Source organism: Microcaecilia unicolor, chromosome 6, assembly GCF_901765095.1.
Source record: "Microcaecilia unicolor chromosome 6, aMicUni1.1, whole genome shotgun sequence".
NCBI classification, from domain to species: Eukaryota; Metazoa; Chordata; class Amphibia; order Gymnophiona; family Siphonopidae; genus Microcaecilia; species Microcaecilia unicolor.
This window is the reverse complement of record NC_044036.1, coordinates 139,156,058-139,174,813: the sequence shown is the minus strand read 5'-3', so window position 1 is coordinate 139,174,813 and position 18,756 is coordinate 139,156,058. Positions and strand designations below refer to the sequence as shown.

Here is an 18,756-nt window from a genome sequence, read left to right as displayed (position 1 = left end):
CCTTGAGGTTGGAGACATTAATGCCATGAACGCCCTTAATTTGGGCGACGGCACAGAAGCGGCTAAAGTTAAGAGCCGTTCTTCCCGCGCGGCTCCTTCGCGGAGTTTCGCGCCGGACGCCATTTTGGATGCGCAGCAGGCCTCTCCCCCGCTGTTGCGAGCGCCGGTTGAGAGTGCGCCTAGGGCTGTTGCCCAGGCTGCGGAAGTGCACAGTCTGGGGGGTTTCTCCCCCGAGTTTGTTTTGCTGCTGCATCAGGCCTTCCTCATGCACAACGCTGCCCCCGCTCCCTCGTCTGGTAAAGAGGTTGAGGTTCCCAGAGGTAAACGCCCTCGGGTTGATTCCCAGGCCTTGGAGGAATTTGTCTCCTCCGATGTAGATGAGGGCAGCGTGTCTGAGGTCTCCCAACGGTCCTTTGCGGATTCCTTGGAGGAGACGGATCCCCGCTCGGATGGAGCGGATGACCCCTCTGCAGCGCGGCTTTTTCGCCCAGAGGATTTGCCCAACCTGTTGTTACAGGCCATGGACACTTTGAAGATTTCCTCTCCGGAGGACGTCTCTCCCTCAGCCCCTGTTGGCTCTGCCATTATGCTGGGGACGAAGCGCCCGCCTAGAACCTTCCACGTGCATGATGCCATGCACACCTTAATTTCGGCTCAATGGGATGTCCCAGAAGCGAGCCTTAAAGTGGCTAGGGCTATGTCCCGCCTCTATCCTTTGGCTGTGAGTGAACGTGAGGCCTATCTGTGGCCTACCGTGGATTCTTTAATCACTGCGGTGACTAAGAAAACGGCATTGCCGGTGGAAGGTGGCACGGCCCTAAAGGACGCCCAAGACAGGAGATTGGAGGCGGCCTTAAGGTCGTCCTTTGAGGCGGCTGCTTTAAGTTTGCAGGCCTCAGTTTGCGGCTCCTATGTGGCCAGGGCGTGCCTGACTATGGTGCAGCGGGCTTCCCCCTCGGATCATTCCTTGAGGGATGATTGGCCAGCCCTGGAATCGGGCTTAGCCTATGTGGCAGACTTGCTGTATGATGTCTTGAGAGCCTCAGCTAAAGGCATGGCTCAGACAGTCTCTGCGCGGCGGTGGCTTTGGCTGAAACATTGGTCTGCTGACCACGCCTCTAAATCCCGCCTGGCTAGGTTGCCTTTTAAAGGCAAGCTGCTCTTTGGGGTCGAGCTGGACAAAATCGTGACCGATCTCGGCACATCTAAGGGCAAGAAGTTACCAGAGGTCAGGGCTCGGGCTAGTGCTCGTCCCGGTACCTCCAGAGGACGGTTTCAGGAAGCCCGTCGGTACCGCCCGGGCAGGTCGGGTTCTTCTGCCCCCTCTTCCTTTAAGAGGCATTTCTCCCCCAAGCAGCGTTCCTTTCGCAGAGACCGCCGTCCCGGAGGTGCTCCCTCCGGTCCTCCCCCAGGGTCTCGTACCCAATGACGGGGTCTTGGTCCACGCCCCAGTGCAGATTGGAGGACGGCTGTCCTCGTTTCTGGGCGAGTGGACCACAATAACTTCAGACGCTTGGGTGCTGGAAGTCATCAGAGACGGCTACAAGCTAGAGTTCTGCCGACCCTTAAGAGACGGGTTTGTACTCTCTCCCTGCAAGTCTCCGGTCAAAGCTGTGGCAGTGCAGCAGACTTTGGACAATCTGATCCGCCTGGGTGCGGTCGTTCCGGTGCCAGAAAGTCAGCTTGGCAAGGGGCGTTACTCCATTTACTTTGTGGTACCAAAGAAAGGAGGTTCTGTCCGGCCTATCCTCGACCTCAAAGGGGTCAATCGGGCCTTGAAAGTGCGGCACTTTCGCATGGAGACTCTCCGCTCTGTTATAGCGGCAGTGAAGGCAGGGGAGTACCTGGCTTCCTTGGACATCAAGGAAGCGTACCTGCATATTCCCATCTGGCCTCCTCATCAACGCTTTCTGCGTTTTGCAGTCCTGGGCCGACACTTCCAGTTCAGAGCCCTCCCGTTCGGGTTGGCTACTGCTCCGCGGACCTTTTCCAAAGTAATGGTGGTCATAGCGGCCTTCCTGCGAAAGGAAGGAGTACAAGTCCATCCTTATCTGGACGACTGGTTGATCCGAGCCCCCTCTTATGCAGAGTGCGGCAAAGCTGTGGACCGGGTAGTTGCTCTTTTGAGCTCCCTGGGATGGATCATCAACTGGGAGAAGAGCCAGCTGCGCCCGACTCAGTCCCTGGAGTATCTGGGAGTTCGATTCGACACCCAAGTGGGCAGTGTGTTCCTGCCAGACAATCGGATTGTCAAACTTCAGGCTCAGGTGGACCAGTTCCTGGTAGCCTCTCCTCTTCGGGCTTGGGACTATGTGCAGCTGTTGGGCTCTATGACGGCCACGATGGAAGTAGTGCCCTGGGCCAGGGCTCATATGAGACCACTACAACACTCTCTGCTGCAGCGCTGGACTCCGATGTCGGAGGATTATGCGGTGCGTCTTCCCTTGGATCCAGCAGTGCGCAAGGCGCTGAGCTGGTGGATGCAGGCAGACAAGTTGTCTGCAGGAATGCCTCTGGTGACCCCAGAGTGGATTGTCGTCACGACGGACGCCTCATTGTCGGGCTGGGGAGCCCACTGCTTGGGAAGGACAGCGCAGGGGCTCTGGTCTCCTGCAGAGGCGAAGTGGTCTATCAACCTCCTGGAACTCAGAGCCATTCGGTTGGCGCTTTTGGAGTTCATCCCGGTACTGGTGCTGAAGCCTGTACGGGTACTGTCGGACAATGCCACGGCTGTGGCCTATGTCAACCGCCAGGGAGGTACCAAGAGCGCCCCTCTAGCCAAGGAGACTATGAGTCTATGCCAGCGGGCGGAAGCGAACCTGGAACAGCTGTCAGCGGCCCACATTGCCGGAGTCATGAATGTCAAGGCGGACTTTCTCAGTCGCCATACCTTGGAGCCCGGAGAGTGGCAGCTATCTGCTCAGGCGTTCTTGGACATCACGAAGCGCTGGGGCCAGCCGAGCCTAGATCTGATGGCGTCATCGGCCAATTGCCAAGTGCCGCGCTTCTTCAGCAGAGGACGGGACCCTCGATCCCTGGGAGTAGATGCTCTTCTCCAACAATGGCCGACACAAGAGCTTCTCTATGTGTTCCCACCCTGGCCCATGTTGGGCAGGGTCCTAGACCGGGTGGCAAGACATCCCGGCAGGATAATCCTGGTGGGTCCGGATTGGCCCAGACGTCCCTGGTATGCGGACTTGATCAGGCTCTCAATCGACGATCCTCTGCGGCTGCCAGTGGAGCAGGGCCTGTTACATCAGGGTCCCGTGGTGATGGAGGATCCCTCCCCCTTTGGTCTTACGGCCTGGCTATTGAGCGGCAGCGTCTGAGGAAGAAGGGCTTCTCAGACAAGGTCATCGCCACTATGCTGAGAGCGAGGAAACGCTCTACTTCTACTGCTTACGCCAGGGTTTGGCGTATCTTTGCAGCGTGGTGTGAAGCAGGCTCACTTTCTCCCTTCACTGCTCCAATTTCTTCAGTGTTGGCGTTCCTGCAAGAAGGTCTGGACAAAGGCCTGTCGCTCAGTTCCCTTAAGGTCCAGGTAGCGGCTCTGGCTTGCTTCAGGGGCCGCCTGAAGGGTGCTTCCCTGGCTTCCCAGCCAGATGTGGTGCGCTTTCTCAAGGGAGTTAATCACCTGCGCCCTCCTCTGCACTCAGTGGTGCCTGCGTGGAATCTCAACCTGGTGCTAAGAGCATTGCAGAAGCCGCCGTTTGAACCCTTGTCGAGGGCATCTCTGAAAGACCTGACGTTGAAAGCAGTCTTTTTGGTGGCTATCACTTCAGCCAGAAGAGTTTCCGAGCTCCAGGCGCTCTCATGTCGAGAGCCTTTTCTGCAGTTCACTGAGGCAGGAGTGACTATTCGCACAGTGCCTTCCTTTCTGCCCAAGATTGTTTCTCGCTTCCATGTGAATCAGCAGCTCTGTCTCCCTTCCTTTCGTAGGGAGGACTACCCAGAGGAGTACTCTGCTCTTAAATATCTGGATGTGAGACGAGTCATCATCAGATACTTGGAAGTGACCAATGATTTCCGGAAATCGGATCATCTGTTTGTCCTGTTTGCAGGTCCTCGTAGGGGTCTGCAGGCTGCTAAGCCTACAGTGGCAAGATGGGTCAAGGAAGCCATTGCAGCGGCTTATGTGGCCGCAGGGAAGGTGCCGCCTATCCAGCTGAAGGCTCACTCCACAAGAGCTCAGGCGGCCTCGATGGCAGAGGCCGGTTCCGTCTCCTTGGAAGAGATATGCAAGGCGGCAACTTGGGCTTCGGCCCATACATTCTCCAAGCATTACCGCTTGACTGTGGCTGCTCGGGCGGAGGCCCGGTTTGGAGCTTCAGTGTTGCGGTCAGGGATTTCTATGTCCCGCCCTGGGTGAGTACTGCTTCGGTACATCCCACCAGTCTATGGATTGATCAGCTTGATGATATGGAAGGTAAAATTATGTATAATCATACCTGATAATTTTCTTTCCATTAATCATAGCTGATCAATCCATAGCCCCTCCCAGATATCTGTATTGTTTTATTCTGGTTGCATTTCAGGTTCAAGTTTACTCTTCAGTTACTTCAGAAAGACTTCGTGTTCAAGTTTTTTCACTTGGATTCTTCAAGAGTTAAGACGAGTTTGTGTTACAGTGAGCTGCTGCATTCCTCTCCCCTCCGTTTTACGGGGCTGGATTGAGACTTATAATTCTGCCGGCACTCCCTCCCGCTTCGTGCGGCTGTAGGGCAGTTTTGTACCCCTCCCGCTTCGGCGGTGTTCGGGTCAGTCAGCTCCTCCCGCGGTTGCAGGATAAGCCAGATCCCCCCGCATCGGCGGGGTGGTGTCCCTCCCCCGCTCCGCGGGGATGAGCTGGACGGATTCCCCTCCCCCACTTGTGTGGGGATGAGCTGGGTTAATTCCCCTCCCCCGTTTCGGCGGTGGTGAGCTGGGCAGAGTGTCCCTTCGTGGGTGTAATTCTCTAAGTGCTGAGTCCTGCGGATGGAGCTTTGATATCGACATACTGAGGAGTTTCCGGCAGCACATGACCACATATAGGGAGGCAAAAGTTTGCTCTCTATCTCCACCTGCTGGTAGATGGACACAACCCACCAGTCTATGGATTGATCAGCTATGATTAATGGAAAGAAAATTATCAGGTATGATTATACATAATTTTACCTTGTAGCATCCAGTTATTGATGGATAATGGCTCGATAGCCAGTTAGGTTGTGCATCCATCTTGGAAGTGTGCCCAAATTTGGGTGCCATGTATAGAATTTGGGGGTATGAGGGCATAGTGTGCACATGTAATGACATTTCTTTACCAATGAAAAGAAAAAACTTTTTTTTTTTTTTGGGGTACCCATCCCTAGTCAGTAAACGTCTGCAGTAGTGGGTGCTCGGAATAGAGCATAGCCAAAGCTAGTGATGAGCAAAATTACACAAATGAATTATCCATAAGAGAATGACATTAATTTCACTTTTACTGTAATCCAAGGATCACTCTCCTTTCACATTGTACTTCCCCAGGGGGCACACTTAGTATTTCTCCTGAAGCAGAAAAGCAGCATGTTTATTAGCAGACTGATTGCTTTGCCACTGCCTTTCTTGGTATAATTTATTTACTACATAGAAAAGTACAGTAATTAAGAGTGGAGTGAGATAAGCTTAAGATGAGTCTGTAACTGAGTTACTGAACCTTTTTTTTAACAAAAATATCATGCTCTTATTTTCACTGTTTGCATAGAATAATGTTTTACTGCTCACAATGTCTAGCTCTTAATATATGTATTATAATTTTGTAGGGAATAAATATTCCGAAATGTTAAAATGGTTTGCTATCAAGTTTGCAGTGACATTTTTGGTGGTTGCTTTTTTAAATTAGTGGTATTGAACTTTGATTTTATTTCTTGTTTTCCAGTCATAAATTAGATGATGAATTTGAGTGGCTGAAGAAATCTGAAGTCTTGTATTATAGCTTAGAGAAAAAAGGACACATTAGTTCACAGTTTAAGCATAATCCTTGGAGTATGAAATGTCATCAGCAACACTTACAGCGCATGAAGGAGAATGCGAAACACCGAAACCAATACAGTATCCTTTTACAGAAAGAAAATAACATCCATCAGATTCTTTATTGTCTCCATTTCTTAATAACCAGTGCTGATGTAGCCAAATTACTAGGTCTTCAGCAATTTACTTATAATTCTTCCAGTAGTCAGCTCACAAGATCTGTGATTTATGTTGTAACATGAGAGAGTCTGGTACAGAGATGGAATGATCCCATTTTGCACTTATTGAGGATAACAAGAGATGGGTTTATGGGATAAGGAAGTGGCCTCTTTTCTGGAGGTGGTATTAAAACTTTGCAGTCTCACTGCATTAAGATAAGCAATGATCCTTTCTGTAGCAAAGTTTACTGTACAGTAACTGAAGTTGGAAATTAAATATTCTTTGTCATCAGTAGCAGATGAATCCAGAGACATGGGTTATGACCATCTACCAGCAGGTGGAGATAGCACTAAACTGTCTCCTATAGGACGATGTGCTCTTTGTCCATTTTGGTATATCTTTATCTCCGTCAGGTGGTGGATGGTCTCTTACAAGCTCCTGGTCTCATCTTTACAGTAGCTCCTCTTCTGGGTTTCCCAGTTCAGTAGAGCTTAGGAGTGTCTAGTCTGACCTGTGCCTACTTTAATGGGTGTATCTGGTGGTGCCAGGTCCCTTCCCCACACTGCCCACCCGCATCTTAAATTTCTGTTCCATATCATCAAGCTGATCAATCCATAGACTGGTGGGTTGTGTCCATCTACCAGCAGGTGGAGATAGAGAGCAAACTTTTGCCTCCCTATATGTGGTCATGTGCTGCCGGAAACTCCTCAGTATGTTCTCTATCTCAGCAGGTGGTGGTCACACACAGCAGCAGCTCTGGCTAGGCCTCCAAGCCTAATTTTTAGGTTTTGTTGAGTGCCTGGGGTTGAGGGCTCTTTTGAGCAAGTGCAAACCTGGTGGTGCCAGGTCCCTCCTTTTCTCCCCCCTCCCGCTGGCTCCGTTAAAAAAAAAAAAAAATTTTGAACGTCCTTAAATGCGTTTATTTCGACGTTTATTTAAGCGTCTATTGCAGCTACTCACTGGGACACCAGGTCGTTACAACTCTGAGCGGACAGCAGGTAATTTTTACCTTTTTATAGCGGGCAGGGGGTTCCCCGATTCTTCTCCTCGTGGCATATGGCGTCGGAGGGCAAGGGCGCAAAGGGTCGCTCCCCGGGTCGCTTGAGCGCTTCTAGAGGGGATGCGGGGGTCTTAAAGCCTGATTCGCCCTTGTTGGGTGACAGTTTCGTGACCGATGAATGTCCCGGTCCTTCCTCCGGCGTGGCGTTTTTTCCCGCCATAAACGCCCATCCCCCGCTCCTCGCCTCCGCCATCTTGGCCGGCCACGCGGCTCGGACGGCTTCTTCTTGGGCCGCCCTTGAGGTTGGAGACATTAATGCCATGAACGCCCTTAATTTGGGCGACGGCACAGAAGCGGCTAAAGTTAAGAGCCGTTCTTCCCGCGCGGCTCCTTCGCGGAGTTTCGCGCCGGACGCCATTTTGGATGCGCAGCATGTCTCTCCCCCGCTATTGCGAGCGCCGGTTGAGGGTGCGTCTAGGGCTGTTGCCCAGGCTGCGGAAGTGCACAGTCTGGGGGGTTTCTCCCCCGAGTTTGTTTTGCTGCTGCATCAGGCGTTCCTCAGGCACAACGCTGCCCCTGCTCCCTCGTCTGGTAAAGAGGTTGAGGTTCCCAGAGGTAAACGCCCTCGGGTTGATTCCCAGGCCTTGGAGGAATTTGTCTCCTCCGATGTAGATGAGGGCAGCGTGTCTGAGGTCTCCCAACGGTCCTTTACGGATTCCTTGGAGGAGACGGATCCCCGCTCGGATGGAGCGGATGACCCCTCTGCAGCGCGGCTTTTTAGCCCAGAGGATTTGCCCAACCTGTTGTTACAGGCCATGGACACTTTGAAGATTTCCTCTCCGGAGGACGTCTCTCCCTCAGCCCCTGTTGGCTCTGCCATTATGCTGGGGACGAAGCGCCCGCCTAGAACCTTCCACGTGCATGATGCCATGCACACCTTAATTTCGGCTCAATGGGATGTCCCAGAAGCGAGCCTTAAAGTGGCTAGGGCTATGTCCCGCCTCTATCCTTTGGCTGTGAGTGAACGTGAGGCCTATCTGTGGCCTACCGTGGATTCTTTAATCACTGCGGTGACTAAGAAAACGGCGTTGCCGGTGGAAGGTGGCACGGCCCTAAAGGACGCCCAAGACAGAAGATTGGAGGCGGCCTTAAGGTCGTCCTTTGAGGCGGCTGCTTTAAGTTTGCAGGCCTCAGTTTGCGGCTCCTATGTGGCCAGGGCGTGCCTGACTATGGTGCAGCGGGCTTTCCCCTCGGATCATTCCTTGAGGGCTGATTGGCCGGCCCTGGAATCGGGCTTAGCCTATTTGGCAGACTTGCTGTATGATGTCTTGAGGGCCTCAGCGAAAGGCATGGCTCAGACAATCTCTGCGCGGCGGTGGCTTTGGCTGAAACATTGGTCTGCTGACCACGCCTCTAAATCCCGCCTGGCTAGGTTGCCTTTTAAAGGCAAGCTGCTCTTTGGGGTCGAGCTGGACAAAATCGTGACCGATCTCGGCACGTCTAAGGGCAAGAAATTACCAGAGGTCAGGGCTCGGGCTAGTACTCGTCCCGGTACCTCCAGAGGACGGTTGCAGGAAGCCCGTCGGTACCGCCCGGGCAAGTCGGGTTCCTCTGCCCCCTCTTCCTTCAAGAGGAATTTCTCCCCCAAGCAGCATTCCTTTCGCAGAGACCGCCGTCCCGGTCCTCCCCCAGGGTCTCGTACCCAATGACGGGGTCTTGGTCCACGCCCCAGTGCAGATTGGAGGACGGCTGTCCTCGTTTCTGGGCGAGTGGACCACAATAACTTCAGACGCGTGGGTGCTGGAAGTCATCAGAGACGGCTACAAACTAGAGTTCTGCCGACCCTTAAAAGACGGGTTTGTACTCTCTCCCTGCAAGTCTCCGGTCAAAGCTGTGGCAGTGCAGCAGACCTTGGACAATCTGATCCGCCTGGGCGTGGTCGTTCCGGTGCCAGAAAGTCAGCTTGGCAAGGGACGTTACTCCATTTACTTTGTGGTACCAAAGAAAGGAGGTTCTGTCCGGCCTATCCTCGACCTCAAAGGGGTCAATCGGGCTTGAAAGTGCGGCACTTTCGCATGGAGACTCTCCGCTCTGTTATAGCGGCAGTGAAGGCAGGAGAGTTCCTGGCATCCTTGGACATCAAGGAAGCGTACCTGCATATTCCCATCTGGCCTCCTCATCAACGCTTTCTGCGTTTTGCAGTCCTGGGACGACACTTCCAGTTCAGAGCCCTCCCTTTCGGGTTGGCTACTGCTCCGCGGACCTTTTCCAAAGTAATGGTGGTCATCGCGGCCTTCCTACGAAAGGAAGGGGTACAAGTCCATCCTTATCTGGACGACTGGTTGATCCGAGCCCCCTCTTATGCAGAGTGCGGCAAAGCTGTGGTCCGGGTAGTTGCTCTTTTGAGCTCCCTGGGATGGATCATCAACTGGGAGAAGAGCCAGCTGCGCCCGACTCAGTCCCTGGAGTACCTGGGAGTTCGATTCGACACCCAAGTGGGCAGAGTGTTCCTGCCAGACAATCGGATTGTCAAACTTCAGGCTCAGGTGGACCAGTTCCTAGTAGCCTCTCCCCTTCGGGCTTGGGACTATGTGCAGCTGTTGGGCTCTATGACGGCCACGATGGAAGTTGTGCCCTGGGCCAGGGCTCATATGAGACCACTTCAACACTCTTTGCTGCAGCGCTGGACTCCGATGTCGGAGGATTATGCTGTGCGCCTTCCCTTGGACCCAGCAGTGCGCAAGGTGCTGAGCTGGTGGATGCAGACAGACAAGTTGTCTGCGGGAATGCCTCTGGTGACCCCAGAGTGGATTGTCGTCACGACGGACGCCTTGTCTGCGGGAATGCCTCTGGTGACCCCAGAGTGGATTGTCGTCACGACGGACGCCTCGTTGTCGGGCTGGGGAGCCCACTGCTTGGGAAGGACAGCGCAGGGGCTCTGGTCTCCTGCAGAGGCAAAGTGGTCTATCAACCTCCTGGAACTCAGAGCCATTCGGTTGGCGCTTTTGCAGTTCATCCCGGTACTGGTGTTGAAGCCTGTACGGGTCCTGTCGGACAATGCCACGGCTGTGGCCTATGTCAACCGCCAGGGAGGTACCAAGAACGCCCCTCTAGCCAAGGAGGCTATGAATCTTTGCCAGTGGGCGGAAGCGAACCTGGAGCAGCTTTCAGCGGCCCACATTGCCGGAGTCATGAATGTCAAGGCGGACTTTCTCAGTCGCCATACCTTGGAGCCCGGAGAGTGGCAGCTATCTGCTCAGGCGTTCTTGGACATCACGAAGCGCTGGGGCCAGCCGAGCCTAGATCTGATGGCGTCATCGGCCAATTGCCAAGTGCCGCGCTTTTTCAGCAGAGGACGGGACCCTCGATCCCTGGGAGTAGATGCTCTTCTCCAACAGTGGCCGACACAAGAGCTTCTCTATGTGTTCCCGCCCTGGCCCATGTTGGGCAGGGTGCTAGACCGGGTGGCAAAGCATCCCGGCAGGGTAATCCTGGTGGGTCCGGATTGGCCCAGGCGTCCCTGGTATGCGGACTTGATCAGGCTCTCAGTCGACGATCCTCTGCGGCTGCCAGTGGAGCAGGGCCTGTTACATCAGGGTCCCGTGGTGATGGAGGATCCCTCCCCCTTTGGTCTTACGGCCTGGCTATTGAGTGGCAGCGTCTGAGGAAGAAGGGCTTCTCAGACAAGGTCATCGCCACTATGCTGAGAGCGAGGAAGCGCTCTACTTCTACTGCTTACGCCAGGGTTTGGCGTATCTTTGCAGCGTGGTGTGAAGCAGGCTCACTTTCTCCCTTCACTGCTCCAATTTCTTCAGTGTTGGCGTTCCTGCAAGAAGGTCTGGAGAAAGGCCTGTCGCTCAGTTCCCTTAAAGTCCAGGTAGCGGCTCTGGCTTGCTTCAGGGGCCGCCTGAAGGGTGCTTCCCTGGCTTCGCAGCCAGATGTGGTGCGCTTTCTCAAGGGAGTTAATCACCTGCGCCCTCCTCTGCACTCAGTGGTGCCTGCGTGGAATCTCAACCTGGTACTAAGAGCATTGCAGAAGCCGCCTTTTGAACCCTTGTCGAGGGCATCTCTGAAAGACCTGACGTTGAAAGCAGTCTTTTTGGTGGCTATCACTTCAGCCAGAAGAGTTTCCGAGCTCCAGGCGCTCTCATGTCGAGAGCCTTTTCTGCAGTTCACTGAGGCAGGAGTGACTATTCGCACAGTGCCTTCCTTCCTGCCCAAGATTGTTTCTCGCTTCCATGTGAATCAGCAGCTCTGTCTCCCTTCCTTTCGTAGGGAGGACTACCCAGAGGAATACTCTGCTCTTAAATATCTGGATGTGAGACGAGTCATCATCAGATATTTGGAAGTGACCAATGATTTCCGGAAATCGGATCATCTGTTTGTCCTGTTTGCAGGTCCTCGTAAGGGTCTGCAGGCTGCTAAGCCTACAGTGGCAAGATGGGTCAAGGAAGCCATTGCAGCGGCTTATGTGGCCGCGGGGAAGGTGCCGCCTATCCAGCTGAAGGCTCACTCCACGAGAGCTCAGGCGGCCTCGATGGCAGAGGCCGGATCCGTCTCCTTGGAAGAGATATGCAAGGCGGCAACTTGGGCTTCGGCTCATACATTCTCCAAGCATTACCGTTTGACTGTGGCTGCACGGGCGGAGGCCCGGTTTGGAGTTTCAGTGTTGAGGTCAGGGATTTCAATGTCCCGCCCTGGGTGAGTACTGCTTCGGTACATCCCACCAGTCTATGGATTGATCAGCTTGATGATATGGAAGGTAAAATTATGTATAATCATACCTGATAATTTTCTTTCCATTAATCATAGCTGATCAATCCATAGCCCCTCCCAGATATCTGTACTGTTTTTATTCTGGTTGCATTTCAGGTTCAAGTTTAGTCTTCAGTTACTTCAGAAAGACTTCGTGTTCAAGTTTTTTCACTTGGATTCTTCAAGAGTTAAGACGAGTTTGTGTTACAGTGAGCTGCTGCATTCCTCTCCCCTCCGTTTTACGGGGCTGGATTGAGACTTAAAATTCTGCCGGCACTCCCTCCCGCTTCGTGCGGCTGTAGGGCAGCTTTGTACCCCTCCCGCTTCGGCGGTGTTAGGGTCAGTCAGCTCCTCCCGCGGTTGCGGTTGCAGGATAAGCCAGATCCCCCCGCATCGGCGGGTGTGGTGTCCCTCCCCCGCTCCGCGGGGATGAGCTGGACGGATTCCCCTCCCCCACTTGTGTGGGGATGAGCTGGGTTAATTCCCCTCCCCCGTTTCGGCGGTGGTGAGCTGGGCAGAGTGTCCCTTCGTGGGTGTAATTCTCTAAGTGCTGAGTCCTGCGGATGGAGCTTTGATATCGACATACTGAGGAGTTTCCGGCAGCACATGACCACATATAGTGAGGCAAAAGTTTGCTCTCTATCTCCACCTGCTGGTAGATGGACACAACCCACCAGTCTATGGATTGATCAGCTATGATTAATGGAAAGAAAATTATCAGGTATGATTATACATAATTTTACCTTCTTCCTCTCCTTCCTCACGGGAAGAGGGGCAGTTACAGCAGAGAATCTCCACCTGATTCTTCATGTGGGTCAGGTAGTCCTGGTTGTTCCGGACTGGCCCAGGAGACTATGGTATGTGAACCTGATCCAACTACTGGTGGACAAGCTGTTTTGTCTTCTGACATCCCTGGGCCTTCTGCTACAGGGTCTCATCCGAATGGAGGATCCGTCTCCCTTTGATCTTACAGCCTGGCTATTGAGAGGTTAAAGTTGAGGAGGAAAGGTTACTCAGATGAAGTTATTGCTACTCTGCTTCAGGTGGGGAAGCGTTCCACTTCCTCGGCTTATGCCCGAGACTGGAGAGGTTTTGAGGCCTGGTGTTCAGAGTAGGATATTTCCCCCCTGCAGTCTTCCTTGCCGCAGATTTTGGCCTTCTTGCAGGGTGGTTTGAAGAAGGGTGTGGTCTATAACTCCTTTAGCATGCAGGTGACAGCTCTTGCTTGTTACGGGGATGGGTACTGAATTTGTCATTAGCCGCACATCCGGATGTTGTTTGTTTTTTTTGTGTGTGGGGTGGGGGGGAGTTAATCGCATTAAGCCTCCTCTTTGAGTCCCCTTCCCGGAGTGGAGCTTTAACCTGGTGCTGTGATCCCTCCAGAAGTTGAGTTTCTGAAGAAGGCTACCATGAAAGACCTTACCCTAAAGTCTGTTTTTCTGGTGGCCATAGTATCTGCACATTCAATATCGGAGCATCAGGCTTTGTCCTGTAAGGGATCCCTCTAGTCTCTGAGGCAGGGGTGACAATTCATACTGTTCTTCCTTTCTTCCCAAAGTGATTTCTTCATTTCACCTGAATTAGCCTCTCTTCCATCTTTTCAAAAGAGGATTGTGGGCAGCAGTTTGCATTACTGCATTTCCTGGATGTTCGCCATGTTCTTCTTCAGTATCTTCAAGTGACCAGTGAATTTTGTCGGTCAGACCAACTCTTTGTTCTCATTTCAGGACTGAATCGAGACAGCGCTGCCTCAAAGGCGACTTATCGCTCGCTGGATTTAAGAGGCTATTGTGTCGCCTATATTCTTTTGGGTAAACACCCACCATCTTTGCTTTAGGCTCATTGTACTAGGTATCTTTCGACATTGTGAGCAGAATCTCGGGCCTATTCTCTTGATGAAATCTGTAGGTTGGCCACATGGTCCTCCTTACATACTGTCCTATATATGAGAGTTCAGTTTGGTGCCCTGAATCTCCAGTAGATGGTCCTAAGACACAAATCTCTGGATTCATCTGCTGTGACTAAAGGAAAGAAAATTATCAGGTAAGACATAACTTAGAAGAGGGAAAAATTAACTTTTGTGATGGAAGGCCCTCGTTAGTAAAACCTGAAAGAACGTGAAACAACTGCTGTTATACATTTGTCCCCAGTTTCGCTTTACTCTTGCTGCTTCTTGTGGTTGTAGTCCATGGGGGGAGGTTGTATGCAAAATCAAAGTTTAAAGCAGATTTGATGGGGAGGAGTATTTTTGATGAATCTGAAAATAATGCAAGCTTGTAGACGCAGTCAGTGTTCTGGGCTAGTTCTTTCTTTTTAATATCTGGGTCCTAGTGAATTTGGTAGCTGTTTTCTGGTAAATCTGATTTCTTTTAAAATGCTAAAATAAGAAGGGCTTTGGCTTTTGATATGTTTTCTGCAGGTTATTCAGGAAGTTAGGTACAGGCAGAGTTGATTTTAGTTAAAACTGATGAAGGAGAAAAGTATTAATTTAAATTCATGATGGGTGAGCAGCATGCTTATTCAGAGATCCAGTGATTCATTTATAGACCATTATTATTTTACGCCAACAGTCGACCACTTTTTTCTGCATCTTTTTCGTACAGAGAAGAGTGATTATCCTAAATACCTGGAAAGCGGAAGGGGGTTTATTTTTAGTTCTTTGTATGTCTGCATTTTCGCATCATCTATTAAGGCAAATCTGAAAAAGAAAATCCATGTTTTTACTTGTACTATAAGGTATTTGTGTATTCCCATTTAAACAAAGGAGAGTGTATGTAGGAACCAAATTTTTTCATAGGTAAGTCGTTCACCTTCAGTAATTAAAACAAAGCAACATCTTGATGATCCATGAGTAAACTGTGACTCCTATAAATTGATGCAGTAGAATTGGCTGAAGAAAATGGATTGAGATAGCTGCTACCAGACTGCTAGCTGGCTCCAGTTTTTCTAAAATTCATGGGCCTGTAGTCATGCTTTCCTTAGGGAAAAAACAACAAGGAAATCATACTATGTCCCTGCATTCAGTGGGGTAAAACGAAGCTTGAATTAACCTGTCCTGAAAAAATGGAGCTAATTGACAGCGCTAGATTGGAGGCAATTTACTGTAAAACATCGTTTTCCAACTCTGTCCTGGAAGTGCTAAGCAACCAGGATTTCAGGATTAAAACACTGAATATGTATGAGATTGTAGTACATTACAGAGACAGTGTATGTAAAGTTTATTTCATATATATTCACTCTATAGTTCTGAAAGCCAAGTTAAATAGGTGTGCCTCCAGGACAGAGTTGGGAAAGACTGGGCAAAGCTTTTTGGAAAATGCCGTTAAGCTGAGATTTTCTGGCGTAAAGATGGGCCTAGGAGCGAGCTTCTTATTACTGCGGATACTTAGCTTTTTTTGTTTTTGTTTTGTTTGAGTGATTAGCTACTATTGTAAGACTTTTCTTTAACAAGTAAGAATTTATTCTGTTGGAAAATTTAACTAGCCGATATGAGGTGCCATGTGTGTTAGATCTAAAGATGGGGACCCGGCAACACGGAGATGATGCATCAGAAGAGAAGAAAGCCAATCAGATCCGAAAGTGTCAGCAAAGCACTTCTGCAGTTATTGGGGTCAGAGTGTGTGGCATGCAGGTATGTATCCTATGGGAAGGAAATGTGCATTGAAAAATAAAGACCTTAGTTAAACAAATCTAAAAGTAAAGTGATGAACTTGTGACGATGGGATTTAATAAAACTGTACTTGCTCTCCTTTTCTTCCTGTTAATGAACTAATGCTTTTTTAGTTATTTTAAATAGAAAGTCATAGAAGTTTGTCTAGGGAAGATTAACAGGAATGTTGTAGCATTATGAAATGTAATCCTTGAACTAATATATCCTAAGGGGTAATTTTATAACAGGACAGCTATAAGGGCAACATATGTGCTCATGAGCTTTTATAAAGTAGGGCTAACAAAACCAACTCCACAGTGCACAGATTTTACACTGTTCCAAGAAATGTGTAAATGTGTGCATGTAGTGTTAAGAAACCTTATGACTTTTCTCCATTCACTAGATCATCAGACAGATGGAATGATATAGGAGAAGAGAGATACAAATTTTGTTCTCTCAAGTTCTTTCCTTAGTTGTGACTGTTTATGCTGGTATGCATTTTGAAAATACTGCAGTGCAATATTGTCCAACCAATCAGCACAGTTTAAATGGCTAGTGTCAAATACCAACAGGCAGGACTGTCCTTCTATGTTAAATTGTACAGCGCTGCGTAACCCTAGTAGCGCTTTAGAAATGTTAATAGTAGTAAATATTCTGTAGTTGTGATGGTGGGTATAGGAAAGCTGAGTCAGTCATCTGCATGTTGTGACTTGATTTTAAAAACACACAGTCAAAGCCTTTATAAGCTCATTTATTCTTCTGATGAGAATGGAAAAGTCCAAATATAAAATCTCTCAATAATTGTCTAGCAAGTGTCACAGAAATATTAGCAGTGCTGATGCTAGGTTTCTGGACCTATTTTCCCGTTTGTTTAAGAAATGGGTAAACTGAGTGCATTCTTAATGTAAATGTCATGTTCAGTTTATTATGCTGTTGGTATTGCTTGAGTGTTCCATATCTGCTGTCATGTTAAATCTTTTTGCTTTGTATTTTCCTTCCAGGTTTACCAAACTGGCACTGGCCAGTTAATGTTTATGAATAAATATCATGGGCGAAAGCTTTCTGTTCAAGGTTTTAAAGAAGCACTTTACCAGTTTTTTCATAATGGGAAATACCTGCGCCGGGAGCTTTTCGATGCAGTTCTAAAGAAACTGACTGAATTAAAAACTGTTTTAGAAAAACAAGAATCTTACCGTTTTTATTCCAGTTCACTGCTCATAATTTATGATGGGAAGGAGCTGCCAGAAGTGGCTGTGGATTCAGACTCTGAATATTTAGAGGACCTTTCAGAGGAGTCGTCTGATGAGTCAGCAGGAGCATATGCCTATAAACCCGCTACTAGCACTGTTGATGTCCGAATGATAGACTTTGCACATACAACCTGCAAATTTTATGGTGAAGATAGCATTGTTCATGAAGGCCAAGACACGGGCTACCTTTTTGGGCTTCAGAATTTAATAGCTATTATTAAAGAAATAAGAGACGAAAGCAGTGAATAAAGTTGTTTGAAAGCAAGTTGAATTTGTATAAAGCACTATCGTGACTGTATTCCAAATTATTGACCACTTTCTGGTGGTTGGAATCTTTGCAGCATTCAATGGGATGGACCCATTAGACACCGACTTGTTCAGAAGAGGGCATTCGCATACAGTGGTGCTGGATTTAGCACTGACAAATCCTGATTTCCTTATTTATTTGAAATCTTTCTTAAACATTCCATGTTTGATCCAAATACCTCTGTTTTTCCTGTGTGTATATGTTCAAATAAAATTCTTTTTTGTTCATTGTAAATGATGTGACATTTATTTTAGGGACTCAAGAATTCTCATAGATCTTGACTTGATATTTGCTTTGGAAACGATAAAATATAACTGTAGCAATATGGCCCATTATTGCAGCTGTTGGGTGCTTTATCATTTAAGAATTGTTATACTGGGACAAGCCAAAAATCCATTGGTCCAGCATCCTGTTTCCAGCAGTGGTCAATCCAGGATCCAAGAAAATAGATGGTTTCCATGCTGCTCACCCCCAGGTCTGTCATAACAGTTTATGGGTTTTTCTTTCCAGGAAGTTGCCCAATCCTTTTTTTTTAAATCCAGCTACTCTAGCTGCTTTTACCACATCTCTGGTAATGAGTTCCAGGGCTTAACCATGTGTTGAGTGAAAATATATTTTTCCTATTTGTTTTATATATGCTATTTAGTAACTTCATTTCTTGCTCTCTAGTCTTTGTATTTTTTGAAAAAGTAATCAATCAGTTCAATGTTTATCTGTTTAACTTCACTTGGGATTTTATAGACCTCTATCATATCTCTGCTCAGCTGGCTGTTCTCCAAACTGAAGAGCACCAACTTCCCTAGCTTTTCATATGAGTGGAGGAGTGGCCTAGAGGTTAGGGTGGTGGACTTTGGTCCTGGGGAACTGAGGAACTGAGTTCGATTCCCAGCACAGACAGCTCCTTGTGACTCTGTGCAAGTCACTTAACCATTGCCCACCGCATTGAGCCTGCCATCAGTGGGAAAGCGCGGGGTACAAATGTAACAAAAATAAAAATATATGAGAGATATTCATCCCCTTAATCATTTTGGTCACCCTTCTCTGTAATTTCGCTACATCCTTTTTGAGATGTGGCAACCAAAGATTGCACACGGTACTCAAGGTGCACTTGCATCATGGAGCAATTACAGAGGCGACATATTGTGTGTTATTCTCTATTCTTTTTATAATCCCAACATTCTGTTTGCTTTTTTTTTTTTTTAACACTGCTGCAAACGAGCATTCTCTTTCTTTGAGCTTCAGTCTTACTGGGCAGTCTTCGTGCTGAAGACTATAGACAAACTTCCTTCAGAGCTTGCTTCAAGTATGTTCAGTATTTAGGGCTCCTTTTACTAAGCTGTGGTAGTGTGGGTGCATGTTTTTGGTGCGAGATGAGCCATTTGTTTTACAGCGGCTGGGAAAAGCATTTTTCAATGGGGCAGTAAATGGCCGTGCACTAAAAGGTAGCTCGCAGCTATTTACTGCCCGAGTCCTCCCTGCCAGCCATAACTTAATGGTAAGGGCTCACACCTTAAATCTGCGTGGTTATCACGCAGTGCACGCCAATATAGGCGCTGCAGATTACCACCAGGAATGCCCCTCCACTGTAGAAAATAGAACAAGTATGCGCCCACTTTGCAATTACCGTCGGGCATCTATCCCAGCAGTA

The 18,756-nt window shown here is 49.2% G+C and overlaps 1 protein-coding gene across 2 annotated transcripts in view; it reads left to right on the top strand.

The window, feature by feature from the left end:
- The window catches only part of IP6K2 (inositol hexakisphosphate kinase 2), a 33,895-nt gene extending 16,553 nt beyond the window's left edge, over positions 1-17,342 (top strand). For both annotated transcript variants that reach the window (XM_030205199.1, XM_030205200.1), the window contains exons 4-6: positions 5,897-6,069; positions 15,358-15,533; positions 16,553-17,342. In XM_030205199.1, the coding sequence (XP_030061059.1) occupies positions 5,897-6,069; positions 15,358-15,533; positions 16,553-17,050 (847 nt within the window). In that variant the 3' untranslated portion in view covers positions 17,051-17,342. The remainder of the gene's footprint in view (positions 1-5,896; positions 6,070-15,357; positions 15,534-16,552) is intronic.
- The last annotated feature ends 1,414 nt before the right edge of the window (positions 17,343-18,756 follow it).